This window comes from Mercenaria mercenaria, chromosome 18 (genome assembly GCF_021730395.1).
Source record: "Mercenaria mercenaria strain notata chromosome 18, MADL_Memer_1, whole genome shotgun sequence".
NCBI lineage: Eukaryota > Metazoa > Mollusca > Bivalvia > Venerida > Veneridae > Mercenaria > Mercenaria mercenaria.
The window spans coordinates 19,901,681-19,924,578 of NC_069378.1; the positions used below are offsets into that span (position 1 = coordinate 19,901,681).

General features: G+C 36.1%; 1 protein-coding gene across 1 annotated transcript in view; it reads right to left on the minus strand.

Moving 5' to 3' along the window:
* Positions 1-22,898, minus strand: part of LOC123538309 (multidrug resistance-associated protein 1-like) — a 65,954-nt gene that overhangs the window by 23,027 nt on the left and 20,029 nt on the right. Inside the window, exons 10-19 of the mRNA XM_053529691.1 lie at positions 15,956-16,276; positions 14,290-14,427; positions 13,092-13,320; positions 12,212-12,278; positions 11,156-11,282; positions 9,827-10,003; positions 8,181-8,348; positions 6,895-7,087; positions 6,362-6,452; positions 194-344 (exon numbers count right to left, since the gene is read on the minus strand). Of these exons, the coding sequence (XP_053385666.1) occupies positions 194-344; positions 6,362-6,452; positions 6,895-7,087; positions 8,181-8,348; positions 9,827-10,003; positions 11,156-11,282; positions 12,212-12,278; positions 13,092-13,320; positions 14,290-14,427; positions 15,956-16,276 (1,662 nt within the window). The remainder of the gene's footprint in view (positions 1-193; positions 345-6,361; positions 6,453-6,894; positions 7,088-8,180; positions 8,349-9,826; positions 10,004-11,155; positions 11,283-12,211; positions 12,279-13,091; positions 13,321-14,289; positions 14,428-15,955; positions 16,277-22,898) is intronic.

Genomic DNA, 22,898 nt, shown 5'->3' on the forward strand with positions numbered 1-22,898 from the left:
ATTAACTTTCTATCTACATGTACTTCCGGTCAGAAGCTGGCACATGTGCCTTATTAGAGAACATGACCTTAATCCAATAAAGCCTCTAGGATTGCCATCTAATAAAAATCCCCTTAATAAAATAGGCAGTACGAGTATATGAAAGTGAGGCAAAATTTTAAATCTAAACCCAAACCAAACAACATAATCTTACATTTCCCACTTCTAACTCCTCTTCTTCAATCAATTTAGCCTCGTCTACTTCGCTTTCCTTCTCTGACATCACAGATGCCTGCGTCTTATATGACTTTGTATGGTCGTCTTTGTGACTTTTCTCCGATTCTGATATCCTTAATGACTTTGACCTTTTAACAGAAATAAAAAAAAATTAGGTATAAATTTAAATGCCCTTGACACTTTAACTGAAAAGTCTGACCTTAAAGGGTAAGGAAAGCCTGAAAATAAGTTAATTTAATATGAAAGCCATATCCAAGCCTTTTATAATGCTGAAAGAATTTTTAAAATCAGACCATTATTGAAAAAGATATGGCAGTTTGAAATCTAAGAAAATGGCTGACCATGGAGGCAGCCATTTTAGTGTGTTTATGACTTCATTTACACACTGCTGAAATCTTTATTTAGCAAATAACCTTTTAAATAGATGAATTTCCATATGTTTTTGTGTGTAAGGTGTAAAACATAATTTTTTACATTATAGCTGGAAAAAGTAGAGATGTTTTTTACTAAAATAAGTAAATACAGTTCAAATGTGTACCTAAAAATTTAATAAATCTGCCATTTTGTTTTTTGTTGCCATGGAAACAAAATGGCCACCAACTTGACCAAATATTTAAATGCTCATAACTTTCTCATTTTTAGTCCAACTTTGAAAATTCTTTCTTTTCTTTAAATGTTTTAAGAAATTCCAGCTGATGAAATTAACATAAGAACAACCTTGCCTTTCCCTTAAATAACCTTTTAACACAAATTACTGTTTCTAGTACCACCTCTTATGGCAATAACCATTTATAAAAACCTGAACAAATGTAGGAACAACTGAAATGACCTTGACCTTTGCAAAAAAATTGAAATTTCAGGCAAACCTTAAGTGACCTTGACCTTTACAGAATTAAATTCTACAGGTCACAACTCAATCGCATTAGCATTTTCATGAAAATTATCTATTCATGGGAAAACTCTGCATGCCTCATGAAAATGCTTAACAGAGTAAAATATAATGTCAAAATGCGGTGAACTAAATAAACTGAATACACAAGGTACAGATATAGTTGTAATAGGGTTAAGTCCAAAAAAGGGGCATATCTAAACAAGAGAACCGCCTGTGGGTGCCATCGTTCGTCTGCAAGTGCTGGACAATATTGAGACAAGAGGGCCAAGATGGCCCTAGGTCGCTCACCTGAGAAACACACCACAACAGTGTAAACATGTTCGACCTAGTGATTTCATGGAAAAAAATATTCTGACCAATTATCATTAAAATTGGAGCAAAAATCTGAAGTATAAACAAGTATTTTTTTTATTTGACCTAGTGACCTAGTTTTTGACCCAGATGACCTATATTCGAACTTGACCTAGATTTCATCAAGGCTATCATTCTGACCAAATTTCATGAAGATCAATTGAAAAATACAGCCTCTATCGCATACACAAGGTTTTCCTTTGATTTGACCTAGTGACCTAATTTTTGATCCCAGATGACCCATATTTGCACTTGTCCTAGATTTTATCAATGCAATCATTCTGACCAAATTTCATGAAGATCAATTGAAAAATACAGCCTCTATTGTAAACACAAGGTTTTTCTTTGATTTGACCTACTGACCTATTTTTTGACCCCAGATGACCCATTTTCAAACTAGGCTTAAATTTTATTAAGGTTATCATTCTGACTTAATTTCAGGAAGATCAACTGAAAAATACAGCCTCTATTGCATACACTAGGGTTTTCTTTGATTTGACCTAGTGACCTAGTTTTTGACCCCAGATGACCCATTTTTGAACTCTGTGTATATATCATCAAGGTCATCATTCTGACCAAAATTCATGAAAATCGTTTGAAAAATACAGCCTCTATCGCATACACAAGGTTTTTCTTTGATTTGACCTAGTGACCTACTTTTTAACCCTAGATGACCCATTTTCGAACTCGTCCTATATTTTATCAAGGTAATCAATCTGACCAAATTTCATGAAGATCAGTTGAAAAATACAGCCTCTATCGCATACACAATGTTTGTTTTTTTTATTTGACCTAGTGATCTAGTTTTTGACACGAGATGACCCATTTTCGAACTCGGTCTAGATGTCATCAAGATAATCATTCTGACCAATTTTTATGAAGATCGGTTGAAAAATACAGCCTCTATCGCATACACAAGGTTCTTCTTTGATTTGATCTAGTGACCTAGTTTTTGACCCCAGATGACCCATGTTCGAACTCGGCCTAGATTTTATCAAGGTAATCATTCTGACCAAATTTCATGAAGATCAGTTGAAAAATACAGCCTCTATCGCATACACAAGCTAAATGTTGACAGACGACAGACAGACGCCGGACACTGAGCAATTACAACAACTCACCTGCATTGCTCAGGTGAGCTAAAAAAAAGTTATAGTTCAGATTACAAGTACAAAAAGGGCCATACTTCTGACAAAATGCATGTTAGAGTTATGGTTCTTGGCCTACATAGTCCCCTAATGATGATAAACAAGTGTGCAAAGTTTCAAAGCTGTAGCTCTTATAGTTTTTGCAAAAAGGTGGACCAAAACAAAAAGTTTAACCAACGCTGATGCCGGCTATTAAGTGATGACAATACCTTGTAGATTTTTTCAAAAATCAGATGAGCTAAACAAGAGGACCATGATGGTCCTGAATCGCTCACCTGTTCCCACATGACCCAGTTTTGAGTATGACGTCGTTTTTTCTATTATTTGACATAGTCACCTAGTTTTTGAGCTCATGTGACCCAGTTTTGAATTTGATCTAGATATCATCAAGATAAAAATTCTGACCAATTTTCATGAAGATCCATTGAAAAATATGGCCTCTAGAGAGGTCACAAGGTTTTTCTATTATTCGACCTATTGACCTAGTTTTCAAAGGTACGTGACCCTGTTTTGAACCTGACCTAGATATCATCAAGATGAACATTCTCACTAATTTTCATGAAGATCTCATGAAAAATATGGCCTCTAGAGAGGTCACAAGGTTTTTCTATTTTTATACCTACTGGCCTAGTTTTTGACCACACGTGACCCAGTTTCAAAACTAACCTAGATACCATCAAGATGAATATTCAGACCAATTTTCATGAAGATCTATTGAAAAATATGGCTCTAGAGAGGTCAAAAGATTTTCTAATTTTAGACCTACTGACCTAGTTTTTGATCGCAGTTGACCCAGTTTCAAACTTGACCTATATATCATCAAGATGAACAGTCAGACCAACTTTCATACACATCCCATGAAAAATATGGCCTCTAGAGAGGTCACAAGGTTTTTTCATTATTTGACCTACTGACCTACTTTTTGACGGCACGTGACCCAGTTTCGAAATTGACCTAGATATCATCATGATGAACATTCTGACCAATTTTTATGAAGATCCATTCAAAAGTATGGCCTCTAAAGAGGTCACAAGGTTTTTCTATTTTTAGACCTACTGACCTAGCTTTTGACTGCACGTCACCCAGTTTCGAACTTGACCTAGATATCATCAAGATGAACATTCAGACCAACATTCATACAGATCCCATGAAAAATATGGCCTTTAGAGAGGTCACAATGTTTTTCTATTATTTGACCTACTGACCTAGTTTTTGACCGCACGTGACCCAGTTTCGAACTTGACCTAGATATCATCAAGGTGAACATTCTGACCAATTTTCATAAAGACCCCATGAAAAATGTGACCTCTAAAGTGGTCACAAGGTTTTTCTATTATTTGACCTACTGACCTAGCTTTTGATGGCACGTAACCCAGTTTCGAACTTGACCTAGATATCATCAAGGTGAACATTCTGACCACTTTTCATGAAGATCTTGTGAAATATATGGCCTCTAGAGAGGTCACAAGGTTTTTCTATTTTTAGACCTACTGACTTAGTTTTTGACCGCACGTGATGCAGTTTCGAAATCGACCTAGATATCATCAAGGTGAACATTCTGACCAATTTTCATAAAGACCCCATGAAAAATGTGACCTCTAAAGTGGTCACAAGGTTTTTCTATTATTTGACCTACTGACCTAGTTTTTGATGGCACGTAACCCAGTTTCGAACTTGACCTAGATATCATCAAGGTGAACATTCTGACAAATTTGCATGAAGATCTTGTGAAATATATGGCCTCTAGAGAGGTCACAAGGTTTTTCTATTTTTAGACCTACTGACCTAGTTTTTGACCGCATGTAACCCAGTTTCGAACTTGACCTAGATATCATCAAGATGAACAGTCTGACCAATTTTCATAAAGACCCCATGAAAAATGTGACCTCTAGAGTGGTCACAAAGTTTTTCTATTATTTGACCTACTGACCTAGTTTTTGAAGGCACGTAACCGAGTTTCGAACTTGAACTAGATATCATCAAGGTGAACATTCTGACCAATTTTCATGAAGATCTTGTGAAATATATGGCCTCTAGAGAGGTCACAAGGTTTTTCTATTTTTAGACCTACTGACCTAGTTTTTCACCGAACATGACCCAGTTTCGAACTTGACCTAGATATCATCAAGGTGAACATTCTGACCAATTTTCATAAAGACTCCATGAAAAATGTGACCTCTAGAGTGGTCACAAGCAAAAGTTTACGCACGGACGGACGGACACTGCGCGATCACAAAAGCTCACCTTGTCACTTTGTGACAGGTGAGCTAAAAAATCAAACATGAAAATTCTGACAATATGCAGATGTCCTTTTCGTGTAGTTGATGTATACCACATTTAATTCTAATTGGATGGTTTTGCATTTGTCCAATTCCTGTATATGATGTGTACCAAGCTTCATTTTCTTCTTTTGATGAAATCCTTAGGAATTGAGTACACATGAATTTGTGACAGATGGACAGACTGACTGATGGCCAGTTGAAATGCTTCGACACCATGAGCATAAAAAAGAATCAAGACCATGCCTTAATATCTTCAAAGCAGCTCTTTCATGAACCAATGATTTTTTAACAAAAAAATATGTTGCAATAACACATTCAGAGCTGGTCCAAAATCAGACTAGGTTGGCTATTAAACATTATTTAATGCTAACACATACATGCCATAATTTTTCAGGACATTTCCGGGATTTTGAGTTAAAATTTCCGGGATTTTTACCCTTTGTCCGGGACATACACCATGACATCAGTATTCGTCTGTTTCATGCATAAATATCATAAAATTACATGTAGTTTCCGGAGATAAACATTGTTCACTTGCTTAGGAATAATTTGCTGCAAATGTCGTCTAGCTTTCTAAGGGAGGTAAATAGGGTAATTCTCGTCTATAGTTTGGCACGTGAATTGGTAGCATTCCCGAGGTGAACAGAATTAGGAGACTTACTACATACAAAGAATTAACTTGGTCATCGTGATTTAGAATCCAGCTTATATGGTATCATTTTAAAGCTTAAACGTTTTTCTAATCATTAATAAAATGGAATCCTCAAAGGAATAAAATAAATCTTGTAGATTAAATCGATATAAAATATTTCGGGTTGGGTCAATTTTCATGGAATCGGTCAGCAAAGGCATTCAACAGTCAAAATTTTAATTTAAAATATGTGTGACAATCAATCTACATTTTAAAAGATTACAACCTTTTAAAATAATTAGCGTTTAATTGACCGTTTTCAGCCATTTCTTCCATAAAGGCTACTTGTAGCTTCACCGCCTACGTGCTAAAAACAACGAGATTTTCGGCTATTGTTCCTAATATTAAATTATCATAAAACTGTTACTGATTGCATAATTCTGTCAATTCATAATCAGGGTCATCAAAATAGCTGACTGTAAATTAATCTGGGTCATCAAAAGATCGCGGGGCGCGTTCAATATGAGTGTTGATCAGAGCTGACTTAATCAACATGTGTCCCGCTTGAGGGCATGAAACTGATATCGGATAATTAGGAATAAACAGTGTGACACCGAGGACTGTTTATTGTGTTTTATTAATGTAAAATTCAACAATTTATAGACCAAAAAAACTAGTTTTTTGGGGGGTTATTTTTGTTTTCTGTATTTTTAAATTTCCGGGACATTTCAACACTGTTCGGGACACCGGGACGAGTATGTCATTTCCGGGACAATCCCGAACAATCCGGGATGTATGACATGTATGGCTAACACCAAACAAAACAAACAAACAGTTTCACCTTTTGACTAAAATGTTTTCAAGATGTTCTGCCTCACTGTCAGACTGTATAGAGACAAGACGTTGCAGTATCACTTCCTTCAGTTTCTGTGCTGTAAAAACCAGACGAAAAACAAAATAATATATGGATGTTTTAATGTAGAAGTAGGACATGTTATGCAACAAAAAAATGACAATCTGTCAATTAATAATCAATGGTACAGTTCCCTCAAAATAAATCCACATAATTACCATCTACAATACAAAAATTGCTCTAGTCAACGAGAAAACCAACATGTGGTATTGAAAATGTTTGACACTTGATAAACACTGAAAAAGAATTCACAGTCTTTATCATTACAAAGAAATGTCCAAGATATTGAGTATTCGGCAAAATACCAAAGACTCTGTTTCATTTCTGTGATTTTTAAAAGATATTTACTTCCAGTGCCATAAGACCATTAGAAAGCATGAAATTATGGAAGAAAAAGTCTCATGTCATGAGATATGGCATGTATGACCTTCAAATCTGACCTTGACCTTTCACCTACTGACCTTCCTCATCCTCCTCCTCTTCCTCAGATTCCTCATGCTCTATTAAGTAGGTCCGCAGAAACTTAGCAAATTCTCCATCATGACTTAGCAATTCATCATACGATCCCACTTCGGATATGGCACCATTGGTAACCACAAATATCATGTCAACATTTGGTAACCAATGGATACCATGTGTAACCAAAACTCTTGTCTGAAAAAAGTTAAATTAAGTATTATATATACCAAAATCGGCATAAGGTATCTTTAAGCACACTAAAGAATATGCATGTTATTCCTCTAAAAATTGATTATGTAATTACCATGCTGATAATGTATTTAACTGATAAATAGTATGGCAAATTATTAATTCAAGCACTGTTTTTTGTTGTTGTAAAGGTTTTGAATGATTAAACACAAAAATCAGTGTATTGAAAGTTATATGCTGAACCAGTTTACTTTTTATGAAACATTTTCTGTCAATAAATATTTGGTTTTGAATAATTGAGTATGACCGGTCAATTATGTAATGCTGTCATGCACAAAAATTAAAAAATGTAGACCCTCCTACAACTAGTCCTGCTCCCATGTTTTCTTATGAAACAAAATGAATTGAAGGAATTTAGTTGAAGGTCACCCAATGAATATTGCTGTGAAATTACTTTGAAACTGAGCCAGCAGTTTCAGAGGATAAGATTTTTTGATTTTTGTATAAAGTCATACAGATAAAACTAGCCCCACCCCTAGGCAGCCATATTTTTAACAAATCAACATGGCTTGAAGGAATCTGGAAGAGGGTCACCGAAGCAACAATGCTGTCAAATTAATTTGAAATACAGCAAGTGGTTTAAGAGAAGAAGATTTCCAAGGTTTTATATTTAGCCATATAGGAAAAACTTGCCTCCAACTCCTTCCAACATGGGCAGCAATAACTTTTAAAACGAAACAGTATAATTTGAAGGAATTTAGTTGACAGTCTCCCAAGGAACATTGCTGTGACACTATTTTGAAATCAGGCCAGCAGTTTTAAAGATCAGGTTGATCATGGTCTGCACTGTTAGCTATCCAGTCAGTAAAATTTTAAGTGAACACACCTTCAAATAAATGGTATTGCCCATATTGAATGACGGACCAGTCCATTTTAGAAATTTAGCAGGCTAAAGGTTAAATTCCTATTCATTTTGTCTTCAAGTATTGAAATCAACAAATACTTATTCCCACAAAAAAGCTGTTTTGGCCAAACCCTGAAATTTGTTGCCCACCTAATTAAATGATTTCAAAGTATATTAGAATATTATGTATAATACCTTTTTGTTGAGAAGTCCTTCTTTTCCAATGACATTTTCAAAGATGTGTTTACCAACATGCGAGTCCACAGCACTCAGTGGATCATCTAGAAGATATGTATCACTGTCAAAATACACAGCTCTTGCCAGGCTGATCCTCTGTTTTTGTCCACCACTTAAATTTATACCCTGCAAAAAATGATGTAAGAAAACACTTCAATAATTTCTACATCATACTGGTTTTTTATGTGATACTTCAGATCCTTTTATCCTTTTTTGGATATTTGCATTTATTAAGTGATTGGCAAATACATTACAATATCTGTCTGACTAAATGCCAAAGCAGAGTACTAATAAATGTTTTATGATGTACAAGCTATTTGGCTAAAGCCACAACACTCAAAACTGATGTAATAAGAAAAGAGAGGGATCTGTATGAGCAGATCTTCATACCCTTAAAATACATATGACATTTTTATAATGTTACTAATCCACTAATCCTCTATTTACAAAATCAAACTTGGGAGTTGGCAGATCCTTGCAGAGAAATAGCAACAGATGATTGAAAATGAAGAGACATTTGAAGGGTAAATGCCATATGTAGCAGAAATGATTAACGTTTTGAAAAAATCTGGTGAGTCAAAATAGTGAGAAATCATTTTATTTCAAGGATACAAAATTTCATGGTTTGAAATCCACGAATATTAGTCCTCCTTGAATATTAATGATTTAAAAGTATCTGATTTCACTGTATTACAGCCTAAAAACAAGAGCACCGCAATGCAGAGCAAGATACGCCCAAAGGTATGACCTCTGACCCCTAAGTGTGACCTAGACCTTGTAGCTAGCCTTCCAGAACATGAGCTCTGCACATCGTCTCGATGTGGTGAACACTTGTGTCAAGTTTCTTTGAAATCCTCCAAGGGGTTCAAAAGTTACATAGCAAAGACCTTTGCCCCTAATTGTGACCATGACCTTGAAGTAAGACATCCAGAACATGCGCTCTGCATGTCATCTCAATGTGGTGAACATTTGCGCCAAGTTTCTTTATAATCCTTCAAGCAGTTCAAGAGTTACAAAGTGGACACGAAACACACTCCTATGACTATTGATCCCTAAGTGTGACCTTGAAACGAGCCATCCAGAACATGTGCTCTGCACGTTGTCTCGATGAGGTGTACATTTGTGTCAAGTTTCTTTGAAATCCTTCAAGGGGATCAAGAGTTACAGAGCGGACACGAAACACACTCATATGACCCCTAAGTGTGACCTTGACCTTGAAGCGAGCCATCCAGAACATGTGCTCCACATGTCGTCCCGATGTGGTGAACATCTGGTTCAAGATTCTTTGAAATCCTTCAAGGATTCAAGAGTTATAGAGCGGACACGAAATCGCTAATGGACGGACAGAGGGATGGACACCGGAGGTATAACACAATACATCCCTTCAAGCGTATAATGAAGGGACACTTGAGATTAAAGGTTGTCAGTCACATTTAAGCAATATTTTATGACATTTTTCACTTGTAATGCTTTTTGTTAAAGTTTATTTAAGGAACCAAAAAACCTATTACATACAGATAGATCTGTATTAGAAATATGTCTTGTATAATTGTAGTGAACTAGACCTCAACCAAACAAAGAAAACAAAAATAAATTTCTTTTACCTTTTCTCCTATCTCAGTCATATCTCCCGCCTGTAGAATGTCAAGGTCATTCTTGAGGGCACAAGCTTCGATAATCTTCTGGTATCTCTTACTGACCAACTGCTTACCAAATAAGATATTGTCTTTTACTGTAGCATTCTGGATCCAGGCTTGCTGGGGGACATATGCTGTACTTCCCTAAATCAAAAATAGAGTCTTTCCCAGACTAAACTATGGAACTACTTTTTTCTTTCTGAAAGTACACTTTCTCCTATCAGAAAATGAATATTGTATTTTGTTGGGTTTACTATTAAACCAGAACAATCATAGATCATACAGCGACGTTCCAAGTTTTGATGGAGGAGGAAGACCCCAGGCGCTCCCTCCCGGCATTATTTCATCATGGACAGCCACCAGGGTGAACCTCCAACCTTCCATTAACCAACTGGATGGCATCTACATCTAAAGCAAGGTTTCAAACCTACAGTGGTGAGGGACAAATGAGTTGAGCCGTGCCATGAGAAAACCAACAGAGTGGGTATGCGACCAGCATGGATCCAGACCAGCCTGCGCATCCGCGCAGTCTGGTCAGGCTCCATGCTGTTCGCTTTTAAAGCCTATTGGAATTGGAGAAACTATTAGCAAACAGCATGGATCCTGACCAGACTGCGCGGATGCGCAGGCTGGTCTGGATCCATGCTGGTCGCATACCCACTATGTTGGTTTTCCCATGGCATGGCTCATTTGAAGCCAGTAATCTTAACCTTTTGACCACAGGGCCCCCTGATGTTGTAATACCAGAAGCAGATCCTGATGTCCCTGATTACACATCAGACATATAAAATGTATACAAGAGAACATATTTAACCAAATTCCAAATTAGTACTTTCAGTTAATATATAATATAAAATCTATTGCAGAACTTGGTTGTATAACCTACATTTATGGATCAATTTCTGCATTTAAATCGTTTGAATTTTAGGCGAAGAAATTTTGGAAACAAGTATTGCTGGTTTCCTACAATAAGTGGATGAGTACACCACTAAAACAGTACATTCAGCCATTTTCAAAAAAAAAAAAGCCGGAGTTATAAATCTACAGTTCTGAGCCACTTTTGCTGGCATAATAGTTTCACAAAAGATATTCAGTTTGATATTTTGCATCACTGTCTTCAACTGTAAGTGAGGAAGTTGTCAGATTCCTGTGGAATACAAGAAAGTAGCAAATTCACATCTTCTATAAATCTGAGCACCACCAAAAAGGGACAAAAAGAAACCATTTTATCTGATTATTTATCATTTTTCTAATTCAACCTGTGTTCATATGACACAAAAGAAAAGTAATGCTTACATCTACATTAACTTGACCTTTGACCTTGTCCATTTCTCCCAGTATTGCTGACATCAAGGAAGATTTTCCTGCCCCTACAACTCCTACTACTGCCACAAGACTTCCTTTTGGTACCTTCATATTTATACTGAAATGAAATACGGTTAAACAAACCCTGAATAAAGCAATGAAATCAAATGAATAAACTGTCTGCATATTTAAGGTGACCTGTAGGACTAGTGGGAAAAAGCTTGGCTGTCAATCCAGCAGTCAGGTGTTCGAATCCCAGTCCGGATGCTGGTAATTTTTTACATGCTCATGAGTGTCTCCTATTCAAGTAAGAGGCCAGTATTATTCTTCCAAGGGAAAAGGACTACATCAGTGCTATACAATGAGCACATTAAAAAGGACTAGGATTTCTATTTGCAAAAATATGCAAGCCATTCCTATATCTGGAAGATTTCTCTCTCTACTATTATGGCGGGGAGGGCTTTCTCTCTCTCTCTCTCTCTCTCTCTGTCCCCACCCCCACCCTCCTCGTTCAGATAGCTCTGTGTCTGTGCTACTAGAAAATAAAGACTGTTGCTACCATTGTATGTAAAACACCTTTGAATGTTGTTTTTATATAAATCTGGTAAAATAACCTTTGACTGCCAGTAATAAACACTAATTCAGCTTATTAAACTTATGTATTATGAAAACCAGACTCAAAATGGAACATGACCATTGGTCAATTTCTAGACTGTGCTCAGAAAAAAACAAATGGCTCTCAAGTTTCTGGACTGGTTTTCAAATTAATCTTTAATAGACCTATACTGAGAGATGTCATAATTCATCGCTGTTTTAAAGTAACCATTTCCCTAGTTTTACAAACATTAACATTTCTATTTTGCTTTGAATTGGCATTACTGTAAAACTGTACTTTTACAACAATGACAGAAACTGTCTTGATGCCAAAACAATGAAAATGCCGAGTGCTCACCAAGGTAAACATATTTACAACAAGGTACTAGTTCCTGAAATAGGCAAAACACAAAGAATGTACCTTTCAAAATCCAGAGTAAATTTAATACTCACTCTTTCAAACATGGTCCTAATTCAGGATCCCATGAAAATGTCCCATCTTCTACTGTGATAGCACTCTCTACAATATATCACAATGACAGAAAATAAATATAAGGTACAGAAAACCCTGCTCGCACGCACATCCAAGATTGCTCGAGCAATTCATGACTTCACCAGCCATCTGTGTTTTTATTACATACTCATTTATAATCTCTGTCAAGTTATAACAGAACCTAAAACTTCAATATTTTTCCATATTGACATTCAAATTGCGTATCAGGTGTGTGAGTTTATTTGTGACAATGGACCTTTTCAATTTCTCTCTATCTAAAGAACAAATTTATATTCATAAAATAATCACAAGTACAGATGCATATTTAATAAAGAGATTATTAGATTTGAATTGAGATATGTGCACTTGTTAGTTCGATAAATAATATTGCGTTCCTAAAGTTGTGCAATATTTCCAATGCAGAACTTGTGCATATTTCTTGATACAAATCTAGTAATCTATAAATATTTGTATGTTCTGACTGCTCATAACCACTGGTATTGTAATTATTTTTCTCCTCCACTTTTAACCTCAAGTAATCAATGTTATACTCTATATCTAATTTTTTACTGTAATAGAAAGTGTATTTCATCTAATCTATAACCTACTACATTTCCTTCAATAAAACTATAAGCAACAATGACATTTCTTACTATGAATTGTATATTGTAAACTTTGCAATTTTCAAATAGATTTTTTTGAGGGAATTCATGGTTAATAACCTTTTTCAAGATGTTAAGAATCTGCAAAACGCGAGTGTTTATATTTTAGGAAATGATCCAGATAAATATTCACAAATATTTTGAATTCTAGAGTGGTATTAAACATTACACGACTCACCTGAGGAATGATGGGAAACACTCGTAAAATCCAGATCCTCATTATTCAGGAATTTCCCCATTCTTTTTATAGACACAGATGCCCGGATAAGTTCCATAAACATAATCGGTGCGATATTCAAGGCAAATCTTAAAATGTTGAACAACGTCACAGCAACAAAAGCTGCCTGGGGATCAAACTTGTGATCGTCTTGCGTGTAGATGTAAGTAGCGAATGTTGCTAGTCCAACCTGTTTAACAGAAATATAAATGACTGAAGTTTGCAAATTTCAATACTGGGAACTTCAACATATAAGCTATGACGGTTCCTAATTGGGGTCAAGTGGAACTAACATTTGAAAAAACCCGAGAAATGTGCATACAAGGATGCTACATACAATATTCTTTAAGTTGGTATTTTGTAAGTATAGTCAATATAAAATACTGCTAAATTTCTACACATTTTCACTGTATGGCTAACACAGTAGGCAGATTTTCTTACAAACATTAAAGAATTACCCCATAATTTATACATAAATACAGACTAAAACTAAAAGAAACACTTGACTATTTCTTTTATTTCAAAATTTCCAGTGAATCAAAGTTCTCTATGTTTTGGGTTTAGCACCTATTTTCAACAGTATTTCAGTTCGGTAATGGTGGGCAATTAACCGTACCAGTGTTCCCGAGTTCTGTGCTTGTTCACGCCAAGTAACTGTAAATTTCCCCACATAAATCAGAGATGGAGAATTAATGATTTCTAACAAAATGTACTTCATCAAATCATCACGGAGAACTTACACCTCAACTGGAGATCGAGACTCATAACTTCATGATCCGTTGATATATTTTCTCATGAATAAAACTAATTCTTAAGTTTGCAAACTCTGACATAAGTCTGAGATGAATCTCTTAAAACCAGCAACTCTTTTAGTTTACTCTTTCATCTCTTTTTAGTTATATGTCCATCAATGTTTGGAAACCTAAAAATTAGACTTTGAAATGTCTAAATTGCTTATTGTTGTTTATTTGTAAATCCTGTACAAATTTAAATGAAACTTGCCATAAATATAGTAAAACTGATAATGCCATGTTTCCGCAATTTAAATGCATTACAAAGGAAGTTATAGCAACTTGAGTTTTTACAGATTTAAATTTTAAACTTCAGATTTAGAATGTTGATGAAAGTGGTCCCAGGGCTACCTACAAGAAAGACTTACAGTAAATGGTGCCACAGTCCAGGAGAACAACGAGATACAGTTGAGAAGTTCCCCCTTCAGTAACTGTGCCAGCTCCTGCTTTCTAATTTCAGTCACTTTGTCACCAAATGCCATCTCCCAAGCATACAACTTCAATATCTGAAAGCAAATGTGGACCTCATTTTCTGATAAAACATTTATCATAAATCTGATTACCAGAGTTTGGGGACCAGTTTCAAATCTAAAGCATCTGATTGGCTGTTTCAAAACACATTTTTGAAATTGACCAATGGCAAAGCAGCATTCCTAGATTGGTCTTCAATCTCAATTTTACACCCTTGGATCTCAGTTACTATTGAGACAGAATACTGTTATTGCTACTGCTTCGAAACACTTCTTTTGTAAACAATAAACTAATAGTAACAGTTGCAAACTGTCACAATGCACACTTGTCATAGCAAATTACTTCTGACTTTTAGAATACCCTATTGTACAGATTAGTTGTCAACTTTCTCAATTTTAATCAATTCACTGGTCATAAAGTTCCAGAGCAACAAAGTCTATCTAGCAAGTTATCAACCTTGACCACGAGTCTGTAAAAGCACGTATTTTCGCTGGGTCAAAAATTTCGCAAATTTGAAATTTTGCATATGTTTGCGAGGTTTAATATTCATAAAATTGTAAAAATGGTATCCTACTGGAATCTGAATTATACTAATGGTGAATATTTATGTGAGGATTAATCTTCGCGAGATGCAGAGTCTCGCAAATATAGCAAAAAATTAAACCCTCACAAAAATTTCTGCTTTTACAGTAATATACCAATAAACATTTTGACTAAATTTGGTGAACACTGAACAAGAACTACTCAAGTTATAAAGCGCACACTATCAATTTTTGCAATCTTATAAAACTCAAGGGCAGTAATTCATGACTGACTGAAAGTATCCAGGTCGTTGAGATATTTAATGCCCATAAACATTTTGACCAAGTTTGGTGAAAACTGTGTAATAACTGCCTCAAATGGAGAACAGACACTGTTTATCTTTCCAATTTTTGTGTAATTCAAAGGCCATATCTCAAAACAGACAAGGTAGATCAAGCTGGCTGTCAATCTTGGCTGAGATATTTTTACCCATAAACATTCTGACCAAGTTTGGTAAACATTTGATAAGAGCTAAAGAGCGCAAACTGTCAGTGTTCACAATTTTTATTAATGCAAGGGCCATTACTCCTGAGGCTCTGGGAAAATCCAGCTGGTTATCATATCTGGCTGAGATATTATGTCAATAAGCAGTGTGACCAAATTTATAAAGACTGCTCAAACTTAACAGCAGTCACTGTCAGTTTTCCCAATTGTTAGTAATTCAAGGGCCATAACTCTAAAGCCTGTAGTGTTCCTGAATTCTCTATCTGTACTAACCTATTCTCCAAAAGCAACTGCTAGCTTCTCCATATGAACCAGCTCTCATCTTTTAAACATGAATTGTAGGTGGAGAACAACTGAATTTAGATACATTGTCTTTTATTGAACCGCCAAAAGGAGCACATTCATACACCCACAATCCAGATCCGTAATTCAATGCTCTCCAGTAGGTGTACCATTTGGGAATGGGGACTGTGGGTAGATGACAAGGGGAGATCACTCATGTTAACCAAATTGAGATTTCCACCTTTACATTCTTACCTTTATCCCATTCAGAATTTCTGTCATCAATTTTATCCGGTCATCTTTCCTCTCCATTATCAGAGTCTGGTATTTCTGCACCTTATCTAAAATCACCATATTTAACGGCACTAACAGTATCATGACCCCTAGACCGGCAAACATAGCGTAACCGACGGTGAAGTACAAGTACACTATTGAGCCGATGATTTGAAGGGGACTGGACCATACACCCCACAGATAGCCTGAGATTTCTTTGATATGTTCAGCATCTACAGACATCATATTCACTACTTCACCAACTGTTGATTCTGTTCTTGCCTGATTGTTCATTTTTAATGACTGAAAAACAAATGAATTGTCACATGGCTGAATGCAGTAAAACAAGAGGGTCATGATGACCCTGGATCGCTCACCTGAGTAATGTGAGCTACACTGACAAGTGTAGGAGATCAGGTAAGAAAGTCAAATATAACATTGCAAACATGAGGGCCATGATGACCCTGGATCACTCACCTGAGTAATATAAGCTACACTGACAAGTGTAAGAGATCAGGTAAGAAAGTCAAATATAACATTGCAAACAAGAGGGTCATGATGACCCTGGATCGCTCACCTGAGTAATATAAGCTACATTGACAAGTGTAAGAGATCAGGTAAGAAAGTCAAATGTAACATTGCAAACATGAGGGCCATGATGACCCTGGATCGCTCACCTGAGTAATATAAGCTACACTGACAAGTGTAAGAGATCAGGTAAGAAAGTCAAATATAACATTGCAAACAAGAGGGTCATGATGACCCTGGATCGCTCACCTGAGTAATATAAGCTACACTGACAAGTGTAAGAGATCAGGTAAGAAAGTCAAATATAAGTAAGCATTGAAATGTTTTCTCAGTTGTGTGAACATGTTTCAAATGTCAAACTGATGCTAAAATATTAAGGAAGTCAGTAGGTCACATTTATGGTCATTGAAAGTCAGTTTTAAGATCGGTGTACAAAACTGTACATGTCATCCAAATTTCAAGGCTGTATCTTAAAAAACAAGAAAGTAGGTCAGTAGGTCAAGGTCACAGTTAGGTGACCCCTAATCACTTCATCAGGTAATTATAATTAAACAGTCTAGTAAATATGATCTGATAATTTTTTAAGTATTTTTTCCTACATAACTCATATAACAAGTGACCCCTGGGGCGGGGCCTCTTTTCACCCCAATGGTTAATAATTTGAACAGTATTGTTAGAGGTCCACTACACAATGCTATATACCAAATATGAAAGGCCTAGGCCTTGAACTTTCAGACAGGAAGATTTAAAAAAAAAAATCAATATAAGTCTTTGTAAAATTTGGGACCCCCAGGTCAGGGCCTCTTTTCACCCCAGGGGCTTAATTTGAATACTTTTGGTAGAGAACCACTAGGCAATGCTACATACCAAATATCAAAAGTCTAGGCCTTGCAGTTTCAGACAAGAAGATTTTTACAGCTTTTTCCTATATAAGTCTATGTAAAACTTGGGACCCCCGGGGCGGGGCCTCTTTTCACCCCAGGGGCATAATCTGGAAATTTTTATAGAGGAACATTAGATGATGTTACATGCTAAATATCAAGGCTCTATGCCTTGCGGTTTTGGACAAGAATATTTCTTAAGTTTTTTATTTTGGTTGCCATGGAGTTCTTTGTGGAATTCAATTCTTTGAACAATTTTGAAAGGGGGCCACCCAAGGATTATTTCTGTGATGTGTGGTGTAAATCTGCCCAGTGGTTTTCAAGAAGAAGATTTTTTTAGAAAATGTTGATGGACGGATGGCAGACTAGGGATGACGCATGACGGACATTGAATGGTCACAAAAGCTCACCATGAGCCTTTGGCTCAGGTGAGCTAATAACATCTTGTATATCAAGGCATCTTGTTTATCTAGTAAGATTTTAAACTGTTTTTGAATGAAATGTTTGCTAAAAAGTATTTCTTCATTGGTATTTTAACATCAGTGCAAGACTGATTGTTTATGATATTATGGCATCATCACATACACAGATTATCTGTGACAGATATAATATATATTCAAGAATAAAAATCAAAGGACCAATACTCTGTGAAAGTATTAGCATCCATTGAGGACTAAATTTTGTGGACTTCAAAATGAAATCCCAAGGAACAAGTAAAACTAGAGCCGCTTTTGAGAAAAGCACATGTCTCCCACATTTGCCTAATCATCTGAATAGTAAAAAAAAGTCAGTAATTTTTGGAGCAGGTTTTAGGATGAATGGTTCAGCATTTTTATGAGTCTAGGTGATTCAGTAATTATGGTCAAGGGCCATAATTCCAAAGAGCCTTGGCCGATTTGGCTAGTTATCGAACTTGGCCAAGGACTTATTGGCAAACACATTTTGTTAAAGTTTGGTGAAGATCGGATGAGAATTGTTCTACTTAGAGTGCGGACAAGATGAATGGTTTTTGGAGCATGTTTGAGAATGAATGGTTCAGCATTTTTATGAGTCTAGGTGATTCAGTAATTATGGTCAAGGGCCATAATTCAGAAGAGCCTGGGCCGATTTGGCTAGTTATCGAACTTGGCCAAGGACTTATTGGCAAACGCATTTTATTCAAGTTTGGTGAAGATCGGATGAGAAATGTTCAACTTAGAGTGCGGACAAGCTTTGTGACAGACAGACAGACAGACACACACACAGACAGGGGTAAATCAATATGTCTCCCACACCACTGTGTGGTGGGAGACATAATTTCAATTCATATTACATTAAAAAGTTAAATCAATAAATTCATATCTACACAGAACAGCCATTTTGGCCCAAACCACAAAATTGTGTGCCCAGAAAATCAAATGGTTTTACAGTAGCTGGCTAAATTAAGGAGAGTGCAACAAGAGGCCAAAATGGCCTGAGTAGTTCACTTGAAAAGGAACTTGATCATCTGACCTTGCTTCTGACCATGTTTGGTAAAAATCGTTTAAGAAGATTAAAATAAAATCTATTTAAAGGCTTTTTATATATTTTGCTGTGACAGCCCAAAAATGCATTACCATTAGAACAAACATCAAGATAAGAAGTTACTGATTTATATTCTATTTTTAGCTCTGGTGTCCGCTAAAAGGGACAAATCAGAACCATCTGAACATATTTGGGTTAGGACCTTACAATGACACTACAGACCAAGTTCGAAAAAGATTCATCAAGCCGTTTTCATATTTTTAGCTCTACAGGCCCCTAAAAGGGGCTAAGTGCCGCCATTTAAACAAGTTTAGGAGATGACCTTACAATGACGCTACAGATAAAGTTTAATGAAGATCCACCAAGGGTGTCATGAGAAGATGTCATTTAAAGTTTTTCTCCATCTTTAACTCTAAAAGGGCTAAACATCCCCGCTTGAACAAATTAATGAGCGGAACTTACAGTAATGCTACAAAGTTTGATATAGATCCATCAAGCGGTTCATGAGAAGTCTTTTAATGGTATTTCTACTTTTAGTTCTAGTGGCCCCTAAACGGGGCAAATCACCCCAATTTGAACAAAATGAAGAGAGGACCTTATAATAATACTACAAACCAAGTTTGATGAAGATCCATCAAGTGGTTCATGACGAGAACTTGATTAGAGGTACAGTCGAACTTCGATGGCTCGAACTCGAGGGTCCCGTGGAAATTAGTTAGAGCCATCCAAATGGTGGCCATTTTGAATTTGAGAATTCGAGGGCATGATGTGTTACAAGCCTTACATCATAATATATTGTCATATTGTACCTAAATGTGTATATGATAGGATGATAAATAAAAAACGAATGCTGAAATATTGATAGGAAAAACACAAATAAAACACTAATATAATTTTGATTTCAGACCTTTTTCACATTCGATGATGGTGTTATATTTTGTTTCTAAAGTTTTTGGATCCAATTTTCGTTTTGTTCCTGCTTTCCAGTAGCCGACTTAGCTATTCCCCCATTTCCGGGTCCTTTACTAAGTTGTTCAGCCATGCTAAAAAGCAGTATGAAATTTGACTTCGGATCTCCCGTTTTTATGCAGAAAAAAAAAATAGACAGACATTGCTCAAATAATTTTATAATAAAATATTAATCAAAGCCCATTAAAGAATTGCAGTGAATGAAAGTCACTTTGTTTAATTTGTTTGTCATACACTGATGCTAATTACATAAGCGGGTGAAAATTACGCACAATCCGATTAAAGTGGAAGCTTAGCGAATGTCAGGCAGAGATGTGAAAAACTTTGTAAACACAAGCAATTTCGGGGACAAATTGTCTGTTCGGCCGAATAGGTGTAATTACCACTGTAATTGAGTCGAGGGGACCACCAATTAAGTTCGAGAGTTCGAATTTTCGAAGTTCGAGCGATCCGAAGTAGAACTATATAGAATAAAGAAGGAATAAATTCGGGACAAGACAAAGAGTTCGAGCGATCCCGGGTGTTCGAAAGATCTGAGTTTGAGCCATTGAAGTTCAACTGTATTCTTAATGTGAGCCTTAGCCGCCCCTAAAAGGGACCGATTGTTCCCATTTGAACAAATTTTGGAAAAGTACTTATAGTGATGCTACAGACCAAGTCTGATGAAGACCCATGAAACAGTTCATGGGAATCAATTGTTTAAGGGTATTTCTATTTTTAGCTCTAGCTATGCCTGAAAGGGGCCAAGTGCCCCTACTTCATCAAACTTTGCACAGGACCTTAAAAAAATGCTACAGACCAAGTCTGATAAAGATCCATCAGGTGGTCCATGAGAATAGATCGATCACAGGTATTCTTATTTTCAGCTCTAGCAGCCCCCCAAAAGGGGCTGACTGCTCCTGTTTAAACAAAATTGGGAGGGGACCTTATAATGATCCTACAGACCCAAGTTTGATGAAGATCCATTGTGCGGTTCATGAGAAGAAGTCGTTCAACAGTATTTCTATTTTTAGCTCTAGTTGCCCTTAAAAGGTGCCAAGTGCCCCCACTTGAAAATATATTGGAAAGGACCTTATAATGATGCTACAGACCAAGTTTGACCAAGACCCATTTGGCAGTTCATGAGAAGAAGTTATTAAAATGTTTTTCTATTTTTAGCTCTTGGGGCCCCTTAAAGAGGCCAAGGTGAATAAACTTGATAGAGGTTCATGTCAGGATGCTACTGACCAAGTTTGGTGTTAATCTGTCCAGTAGTTTCAGAGGAGAAGATGTTTAAGTAAAAACGTTGATGCAGGATGATGGATGTTGGATGCCAGACCATCTACCTATTCTAATAGTTCATCCTGAAAAAAAGTTCACGTCAGCTAAAAATCAACCAGTTCTAGTCCCCACAAAATGGTAATTTTGCTAAAAAAAAGGAATTCTATGCCCATGAAATGAAATATATATATATTGTCTTGGCCTGTCCTTTATTCTGAGCACAAGTAAAAATTGAAGATTTCAAAAGTCACTCAACTTTTTAATTTCAGGCGAAACATTGAAATGACATCAACCACGTGATATAAGATATATAGAAAAATATCAATGCAGAAGGTTCTGTTATAACTTAACAGAGTTTTGAAAATGAGTACAACTAAAGATTGTTTTTTATGGAAAAAAACATGTCTCCCATTACTTTAACAGGTAGACACAAATTTCCTGTGAAAATCAATGAACCGTGATATTCAAACAATATACACAACATGGCTTGGCAATGAACACTCCTGTGAAGTTTGGTGGCATTCAAACCAGTGGTTTAAGAGAAGTAACACAAACATCATAGAACTTGACAGATCATAGCTCTGTTGGAAAATAAACATGCAGATTTAATGCACATCAACACTTCGCACTGATCACTAGTGAGGTTTGGTGAAATTCAGCCAAATGGTATAAGCCAAATAGTGTAAACACTGTAAAATATGACAAATAAAGAGTCATAACTCCACTGGTTTGGCACTGATAACTCCTGTAAATTTTGGTGAAAATCAGGCCAAAGGAGTCAGAGAAGCTGCCAAAACATCATAAAATTTGACAAATAATTAACTCCCCTGAAAATCACTGAACCAGAATATGTATATGACTTGCACAACTAAGCTTTGCAATGATAATTATTATATAGTTTAGTGTATTTTTTCCTGTTGGTATAAAAGCAGTTGGCATTACAAGGTGAAATAGGACAAATCAAGGGCCGTAACTCCACTGATAATCACTGCAACACAAGATGCTAACAATAAGCATAATTAAGATTGGCACTTATCACTCCTGTAAGATTTCATGAAAATCTGCCCAATAATATAACAGAAGTAACTAAAGTATAACAGAATTTTGAGAAATCAAGGACCATAACTCCAACGAAAATAAATGAACCACAACATGCTAACAACATGCACAACTAAGCTTGGCAGTGATAACTTTTGTGAAGTTTGGTGTAAATCTGCCTGATGGTGTCACAAGAGTTGCATGGACAAATTTTGTGACAAAAAAAAAAACAACACTAAAACAATGTATCACATCCCAACCAAGCAGAAGACACAACAGGGTAGTATCAATGAAAGTAACTGACAACCAGTTCTCGTTACTGTAAAATCATGTAATTTCGTGGGCATGAAATTTCGTGGTTTTGGTCAAAATGGCAATTTCGTAGGGATATGAATTCATGGATTTCAACTTCTAAACAAACAAAAATGAATGGGAATTTTATCTTTAATTTAATCATTGGGATTAAATTTCGTTGATTTGCCTCAAGTAGAAACCCATGAAAATTAGTCCCCCACAAATATTAATGATTACACAGTATCTGAAACTAAAGCTGCTTTTGAGAAAAGTGCATGTCTAATCATCTGAATAGTAGTATATGAGTCAACCATGCACCTCAACTGCCTTAACAGACTTTCAATGCTTTGATTATCAAAAACAAGTTTCAAAAGCCATAATTCCAAAGTGCCAGGGCTGATTTGGCTAGTTATCGAACTTGGCCGAGGACTTATTGACAAACACATTTTGTT